The sequence below is a fragment of the Atta colombica genome, unplaced genomic scaffold (genome assembly GCF_001594045.1).
Source record: "Atta colombica isolate Treedump-2 unplaced genomic scaffold, Acol1.0 scaffold8, whole genome shotgun sequence".
Taxonomy (NCBI): domain Eukaryota; kingdom Metazoa; phylum Arthropoda; class Insecta; order Hymenoptera; family Formicidae; genus Atta; species Atta colombica.
Window position 1 is genome coordinate 30087 of NW_017259572.1, and position 8833 is coordinate 38919.

General features: G+C 37.4%; 1 protein-coding gene across 1 annotated transcript; it reads left to right on the forward strand.

Moving 5' to 3' along the window:
• Positions 1–6172: 6172 nt before the first annotated feature.
• Positions 6173–8262, forward strand: LOC108692705 (cytochrome b561 domain-containing protein 2-like). The gene is made up of 3 exons (XM_018201090.1): positions 6173–6384; positions 6632–6773; positions 7744–8262. Exons 1-3 carry the CDS (start codon positions 6173–6175, stop codon positions 8260–8262), a joined length of 873 nt encoding a protein of 290 aa, XP_018056579.1.
• Positions 8263–8833: the final 571 nt, after the last annotated feature.

The window sequence follows — 8833 nt, forward strand, 5'->3', positions numbered from 1 at the left end:
TTATGTGTACTTGTCGGACAGAAATATTTCTTTTTCAAATTTTGCGATCTCACGAGACGGAACAGATTTTTTTATCAACGCAAAGTGTCTGAGACTGTCGTTGCGTGGATCTTGCAGATAATATGTTAATGCATTTCTTCTTCTTATCGTTGGTGAACTGTAAAGGAAAAATATTCTCGATACACGTTATTCGAATTTTTTAATGTCTTTTAATGTCATTGGAAATTCAATAGATTGTTAGTGGATTGATCCGCAAAATTTAACACTGTAATGCGGATATGATGATTCCCGATGTCTTTCAATTAGTCATAAGGCGGCGATCATCAACCACGCAAAGCACAGATTTTCCGCCGTACGCATACTGACCGCTCGTTTTATCGCTATTTCTCGCGGCACTTCGATATGGCATCCTGCGCGCATGGAATTTAATTTATTCATGTTAACAGTTACATTGAGGATTCGCGATAGCGCCCGCTGTCATGTCCCTAGAATTCTTCGAACGACAATGTGAATTCGATGACGTGCCACTCACGCAAATCGGTACATCTATCTCAATGATATATCTCAATGTTTTTCGTGTTTATGTTCTTAATGTCACATTTGTTGTTCATCGCAAATTCATTTTCACACTACCGTCTTTCACATTATAGCACGCTCGCACACGCTCTATTATTTCTCTCGCGTCTTTCAAAAACCGCCGCGGCTCAATGTGATTAGAATTTATCACAGCGCCTGTCAATATATGGCTTTCAAACACGGCGTCAATCTCTCTTCAAATGAGAGATCTTTCGTCGTCACTCGCATACTCGCCATTCGCGTACTCACTATCAATATGTACGAAACGTCGCTCCAATTATGTCTTTGCACCCACAAGTCGCGCAATCCTAGTCACAGGATTGTCTGTGCTCAATGGCGGACGCTTGGCACGACAAAGTTCTTTGTGCTGCTCGATGCACTTGTCACATCGTTGGGGTCACGCGAAACACTCCACTAGAATAGCGACCTAGCTACCCTGCTCCAGCAAGTCGCATTCCATTCGCTCGTGGTTTTCTAAGTCTTTTTTTCAGTCTTTAGATCACGTCACATTCTTTCACGGAGTACTTGCACGTTATTCATTCACGTTACATCATCGCGATATATCTAGAATTTCATAACGTTCTAACACCTTATCATTATATTTGTTTGCGAAAATGCACTGTTCACACTCAAAGCATTAATCGTTGAATCTATCAAGAAACAGTTTAGCGCAGGATTCTTATCGCGATCACGAAATTCTATCCATATATTGTCAATAATCAGCAATTCGACGCATTTTTCATTACCCGCAGGAATCTTAATGCATATTCACCAACACTGACTCTTATCTGTAATTTTCTTCGTCCAATAATCGTCGTTTATTATATCGACATTTCTATTCCACCAATGTCTTTCATATTCATCGTCCTCGTAACATTCGTTTCGTAACATAGGTACACTTTTTCATTGCGCGAGTAAAGACCATTCAGAAATAGGCTCTCTGATAACAATTCCATGTTTCTCACTATGTATATTTCATTTTCGATCGCGTAGGAATTGGCGATATTCGCACATGTATGTTTCTCTTTTGCAGATTATTGAGAACAAACTACACATCACCTATATTACAATCTTCATCGTTTCTACGGTCCTCCATCATTATTTGTTCTATTATTTGTTTCATTATTTCGGGTTCCATGTTTCTTTATACTGTTCACAATACTATTCGCAATAGTTTCTCAATTTGTGCAGATTGGGCACTTGTTGGGCACGGAAATACAGTGGCATTCTGCATTCACGCAAGACCGCCTAGCGCATCAATATAATCGATGTCGTACTTCTTTACAAAATATATTTTCACAATATCAGTGTCAGCTAAATGGATCCTTAAAGTCTACTTCCAAGTCTTCTTTCATTTCTATTATAAACACCTCATTTATAATATATACGAGTTGTCTGCTTTCCAACATTCTTGACTATGTCGGCTATATCCTCAATGTTCGCACACTAGCCACACTTTTCACGCTGCTCTTATTGTGATCGATTCAACAGTCTCCCAAGGCACCAACTGAGATGTCGAGGTATAATAGGTCACTTATGACTATTATATAATATATTTATATCCAGTGGATATAAATATATTATTAGGTGTACAACTTTGCTTCCGCCGTTTTCCTATAAATGGCTTTAACGGTAAATGATGGTCGAAATAAATAGATCATAGACATCATACAATAAACTTGGGCATTTGTCAACATAACCCCATAGAAACATTAGTCGATTTGTGTCCGCATCATAAAGTTATTCCCGATTGAAAATGTCAGTTTACGAGCCAAATTCTCGTCATTTGCGGGAGGTTTTAATTTTTTGCTTCAATATGAAGAAATCTGTAGCTGAGAGCATCGAATGCTCTCAAATATTTATGGTGAGGCCGCTATTAGTGAAAGAACGTGTCGTGAGTGGTTTTAACGCTTCAAGAACGGTGATTTTGACGTCGAAGACCGGCATAGCGAGGGAAGAGAGAAGGTTTTCGAAGATGCAGAATTGGAGGCATTACTTGAGCAAGACTCGTGTCAAAATCAAGAAGAATTGGAACGATCATTGAGTGACTCAACAAGCCAATTCAAAACGCCTCAAAGCCATAGGTATGATTCAGAAGCAAGGAAATTGGGTGCCGTATGAATTGAAGCCGAGAGATGTTGAACGGCGTTTGTTTGCTTGTGAACAGCTGCTTGAAAGGCAAAGACGGAAGGGATATCTGCATCGCATTGTGACTGGGGAAAAATGGGTTCATTACGATAATCCCAAGCGCAGAAAATGGGGAGTTCCCGGCCATGCTTCCACGTCGACGGCCAAACCGAATATTCACGGCTCCAAGGTCATGCTCTGTATTTGGTGGGACCAGCTCGGCGTAGTATATTATGAACTGTTAAAACCGACTGAAACAATCACAGGCGATCGGTATCGAACGCAATTGATGCGTTTGAGCATTGAAAGACGCAATATAACGAGAGACACGATAAAGTGATTTTGCAGCATGACAATGCTCGACCCCATGTTGCGAAAGTGGTCAAGACATACTTGGGAAATGGGAAGTCCTACCCGCCGTATTCTCCAGACGTTGCTCTCTCTGACTATCACTTGTTTTGATCAATAGCACACAGCCTGACTGACCAGCACTTCCGGTCTTATGAAGAAGTAAAAAATTGGATCGATTCATGGATAGCCTCAAAAGATGACCAGTTTTTTCGACGCGGGATTCGTACGCTACCCGAAAGATGGAAGAAAATAGTAGCCAGCGATGGACAATACTTTGAATCATAAATGTATAACCAGTTTTTTACAATAAAGTCTCGAATTTCGGAAAAAAACGGCGGGAGCAAAGTTGTACACTTAATACCATTCACGATTTCTCCGTTTCGTGAAAATTTCGGCAAAAATAGTCATTAGGATAAAACGCGAACATAAAACTCAAGCGTTAATAGTTACCGATCTGCGAACGTGACAATATTCATGAAACGTGTCATTAGAAATCTTCTGAACGATATTAGAAACATAAGCAAAAACATAGATCCTTAGAATCCGTTTGATCTACGGCAATAAAATTTACGACAATGATTACAACCCATGTAGAAAAAATTCTATATAAATATGATCAGTTCAGTAAACAGTCATACAAAATCTAAATGTGGATCACAGATCCTGTGTAGATAAAAACTCATATTTCCAAATACATAAAAGCAAATTGAAGAGCGTTTTCTTATCAACAACAAGAAATTAGTAAAATAAATATGGGATCACAAAGCGCAGCTTTTAATTTTTTAGATTGTCGATGATAAAATTTAAGTAAATACTGTCTAGACGAGAGAATGCATGTTCATGTAATAAAAGTGAAATCGATAAAAAAAGGGGTGCGTCGATTTGGAGAATAGCTTTTGTACGGATACCTGCACATTCCGTCTTCCACATTTACAGAAGAGTTAGCAGCCAAAATATCGGTGCTTCTCATAACACATCATGACATGTCACAAATTTGACAGTATATATAAACAGTGTATAAAATTTTTTTCAATTGTAAATTTTAATTACGAAGCGATAAGACATGGATCGAGTAAAAGAATATATACATCGAAATTCGAGCGCACGGAGTATCATTCCTTGTCGTCAGGTCCGCCAAGTTCACTATCATTGAAGGAAAAAGTGAAAAGCATTAAAATCACCAACGTGTTAATCATCATCAACGCCATCAAAATATAAGTTGCATTTGAAGTGACAATACATTTTATTCTCTGCTAAAAAGCGAAAAGTGATTAAAAAATTCTTTGTCCTCTCTTTTCCAGAAACCGCTGCTAGCGATATCTGAGCCACGCTAGCGATATCTGATCATATTCGAACTTTGCCGATCGCGAAAAAAAAATATAATAAAATGAGAAAAATCAGTGTAATAAGATCAGTGAATCAGAATAAAAAACATTCATTCGCATCACTATATATGTATTAACTTTATTTTACTACCCATCTGTGATATCCTTTGCTCCGACGCGCTAATAAAAAAGAAAAAGGAAAAAAATACAATGTATTATGAAAGTCAGTCATAAAAAAAGATAAAAAAGAATGTCGTACTTGTACTCTATCGTCGCGCACTTTCTTTTTCTAACATGCAAGCCCTACGCATTTTTTTTTGTAGTGTTTAAAGTTCTATAGTTCTATAGGCTACAAGATCTTAAATGATCTTAAGTGTTTATTTCTTCCATAAGTGCAATGCAAAAGTAAAACATATCCTAGGCAGCATTGCTATGACAAAGGATATTTTTCGGCGTCAGTCTTTGCCGAATCTAGTCTGCGTGCGCGACTAGTATAATACAATTTGAGTGGACGCTATCGATTGAGCATATGTAGAATCGATTCGTTATTGAGATCTAATAATCTCAATCTCTTGCGGTCTCGCGTAAAAAGTAGCCATAGTAGTGTCGTTGCGCGTGGCTTAAAGCCGAATCTTATCTGCGTGCGCGAGTATAATACTTACGAAGAGTACTTACAATGCATGTAGTATATTACGTGATTTTTTAAATTCATAAACTGCAAAAAAATATTCCGCCATTTAGCGACTTACATAACAATCTGTATGTGACTAAGAAAAAAAAGACATGGAAAACCACAAACCTCCGTGTAAAAAAATTGATTGAGAGGGAGGAGAACGTTCCCGTCGAAGAGGACATATGAAAAAAGACATCGTTTTAGACGAGAAGGAGGACAAGGATCCTGTTATCATCATCGATGATTGGGAACGAGAAGAGGAAGAAGAAAAAGATGTGTATATGGGCGTCGATCAGCTTGTATATCTCAATAACGTTGATGCATCGCATTCATGATGGAACTCCTCCACCTGCAAGATGAGGAGGTTTCTTCACATCCTCGCGGAGGAGGAGAAGGAAGAGGAGGCTGAGGAATAAGCGAAGCGAGGAGAAGGAGGAGGCTGAGGAATAAGCGAAGCGAGGAGGAGGAGGAGGAGAAGGAGGAGGAAGAGGAAAAGGAGGAGGAGGAGAAGGAGGAGGAAGAGGTAAGATTTATTTTATATAGTTTATTATAATTTTTTAAGCGTTCCCTTTGTTTACAAGTATTTCTCGCGTTCTGCTTCCCTCGTGTTCCGCTTTCCCTTGCCTATGAGTATCCCCGCGCTCCGCTTCCCCTCGACGAGTATCCTCCACAAAGAATCCCCCTAATATACCTACTGAGAAATAAGTTCAAGGAGAACATCTACATTGCATTCACTTTTATCATTCGAACACTGGCGTTGTAAAGGGTCTTTCAATAAGGACACTCGACTTTTAAATGTAAATAAAACAAGTTGTGTGTGAGATATCCACTCAATTTTTTTTTATCTAAAAGAATATTTTATGACATTAAGTATGGAATATAACGTCGCCGCGGTTTCGCTTGGTAACACGTATTTGGGCGGTCCAATTTTCGATGATTTTCTCGCATAAATCTGGTTGAATTTGCTGGATGGCATTTGTTATGTTGACTTGAGACCATCAATTGTTTGCGGTTCGTATAGACCTGCGATTTAAGATAATCCCAAAGGAAGAAGTCTAAAGGCGTTAAATCGCACGATCTCGGTGGCCAGTGGCGCGTGAGATAACCATGCCCTCAAATCATGCAGAATGTTCATCGTGGCATGCGACGTGTGGCACGTAGCGCTATTCTGTTGGAACCACATGTTATTGGTATCCATATCATCCATTTTAGGCCACAAGAAGTTGCTTATCATCGATCTGTAGCGCTCGCCGTTGACGATTATGGCAACGCCCGCTTCGTTTTGGAAGAAGTACGGACCGATGATTCCGCCAGACCAAAATCCGCACCAAAGTGACTTTCTCGGGATGCATTTGAAGCTAGTGTATCTCGCGTGATTGGTATTGGATTGGTATCGTCTCAAATTCGACAATTTTGCTTGTTCACATATCCATTCATCCAAAAATGGACCTCATCGCTAAAGATGATTTGTTTGGCGAAATTTGGGTTAACTTCCAACTGTTCCAGAACCCAATCAGCTAACTCACGGCGTTGTCTATGGTCGTTTACCTTAAGTTCCTGGGTCAGTTGAATTTTATAGGGGTGCAGACCCAAATCCCGACGCAAAATTCGCTAAGTTGAAATCGCAGAAAGGCCAAGTTCTTGTGAACGACGAGAAATTGACCACCCCGTACACTCTCACGCAGCGATTTCAGCAGACTTTGTGTTTCGGGGACGTACTGGTATTGTCTGATTATTTATCGAACCAGTTGACTCGAATTTGGCCACCAAACATCGAATAGTCGAGTCGGCAGGACGATTGTGGCGAGGATAAAAATCACGTAATGCGCGGAACGTTTCTCGAATGGAGTTCTGAATGGAGAACTGATAATAAAATTTTATGATTTACACACGTTGCTCAACACTATGATCTTCCATGATGATTTGCCATACACTAAACAATTCACAACAAATTTGACAAACAAATTTGACAGATGTCACTTTAACAACAGCTACTATGGCTACTATGATCTAACAAATTTCGAGCGTCCCTATTGAAAGACCCTATAGAAATAACAATGTTCCAAAATTCCAACAACTCAAGGATCATTTGGACTGGGATCACATATAGATCTAAGAATATCTTATGTATAATTGGACTATTCCTCACTAGGAAACATATTCATGATATTAAGTCACATATAAATACGATTTCAGATAAACAGGAATTTCCTATCAATTTTACCTTTTTCTCTCTTCCACCTCATAGTAAAACATTGGCAAACTCTAGATCATTATTTACTCAAGTTATAATGTACGTAGAATATGGAAGATATGTTCTTTTGACAAATCAAGCAAGTCCCTATCCTCTCTTCCTCAATATATTCTTGCCTCCCTCAGTATCAGTGCGCTCTTGAAATGAATAGCAAAGTTCACAAAACGTTGGCATTAGCAATGAAAAAACGGCAGTAACCTTCTAATATCTTTGAAAATTACACAAATGAGTTACCATAAATCTCAAAATTCAAATTAGAACCTATTTGTCCTTTTGTATAATCGGCATCAATTCAAACGTTAATCGAACGACAGATCCCTTTCCTTGAAAAAGTTTAGACTAAGTACGACGGCCAAAGAATTTCTAATTACGTAGCCAATTGATTTAAATTCCAATTTCTTCTATCCATAGTTTACAAATAAATCTTGTCTTTTCAGTACGTTTTATTGATGTCGGAGGCAACTCTTATCCTTGCCAGTGACAATATGCTGACCGCTTCTTTATCGCATCATGTCAACAAACACCTTCATTGGATTCTTCAAGTCGTTGGGGTAATCCTGACTTTAGTCGGCGTAGGAATGAAGTATAACGCCAAATCAGTACACTTCCTTTCAATCCATAGTATTACAGGTATCTCTTCATTGGTTATCATCTGCATAGTGACTCTTCTCGGATATCCGGTATGGATTGCATGGAAACTTCGCAAGTTTGTACGACCAATGATTATCAAATTTTTTCATAATTTTCTGGCCACCATCGGTTTTATTATTGGTATGGTCTCGCAATGTTACGGTTACAAAAAAACTTGGGTACATCATGAAATGGAAATGAAGCATGCCGACGATATGCTACTTGTACTCACAATATTGATCACAATATTATCCTTAAGGGGTGCGCTCAACTCTCTTTATAGACAAGCCATCAGTTATCTAAAATTAATTTGCTTCTTCACCTAACATATGAGAATGTTGGCATGTAAAATTCTTTATCTAATTATAAGAAGTTATCACACTTTATTAATTTTGTTATTTACATTTAATTAAAAAAATAATGTAAATAATATAAATAATTATTAATTTTTAACATTATATTTAAAAACGAAAAAAAAAAGGGTATATGCAAGATATCTTTAGCGAGTAGTTATATATTATTTGATTACAAAAAATTATAATCGAATTACAAATAATTAAATATTACATATATAATATTATGATTATAATTTTTTGTAATCAAATAATTACTCGCTAACGATATCTTGTGTCTGTGATGTATAACCTTTATTTTTCAGTTTTTAAATTTTTTGATCATGTATTGACATTTATTGTTTATTTTATTTGAAATAAACATTTTCTTAAGTGAATTTTTAAAAATACTTATACAATCTATCAGTACCAATTATATAAGGAATTAAGCAAGATTAGATGATAACTAGTTAATTAGCTAAATTAATAAATAAAAAGTTAAAGTGTAAGTAATAACTTTTCATATAAGTATTTAATTTTAAACATTAATTTATCCTTTTTCTTT

Excerpts from the sequence above, each read along its gene's own strand:
- LOC108692705 (XM_018201090.1), top strand. The coding sequence starts at position 6,173 with ATGCAGAATGTTCATCGTGGCATGCGACGTGTGGCACGTAGCGCTATT. Across the intron at positions 6,385-6,631 it reads AGACCAAAATCCGCACCAAA|GGGTGCAGACCCAAATCCCG; the intron begins GTGACTTTCTCG and ends TGAATTTTATAG. Across the intron at positions 6,774-7,743 it reads TGTGTTTCGGGGACGTACTG|TACGTTTTATTGATGTCGGA; the intron begins GTATTGTCTGAT and ends TTGTCTTTTCAG.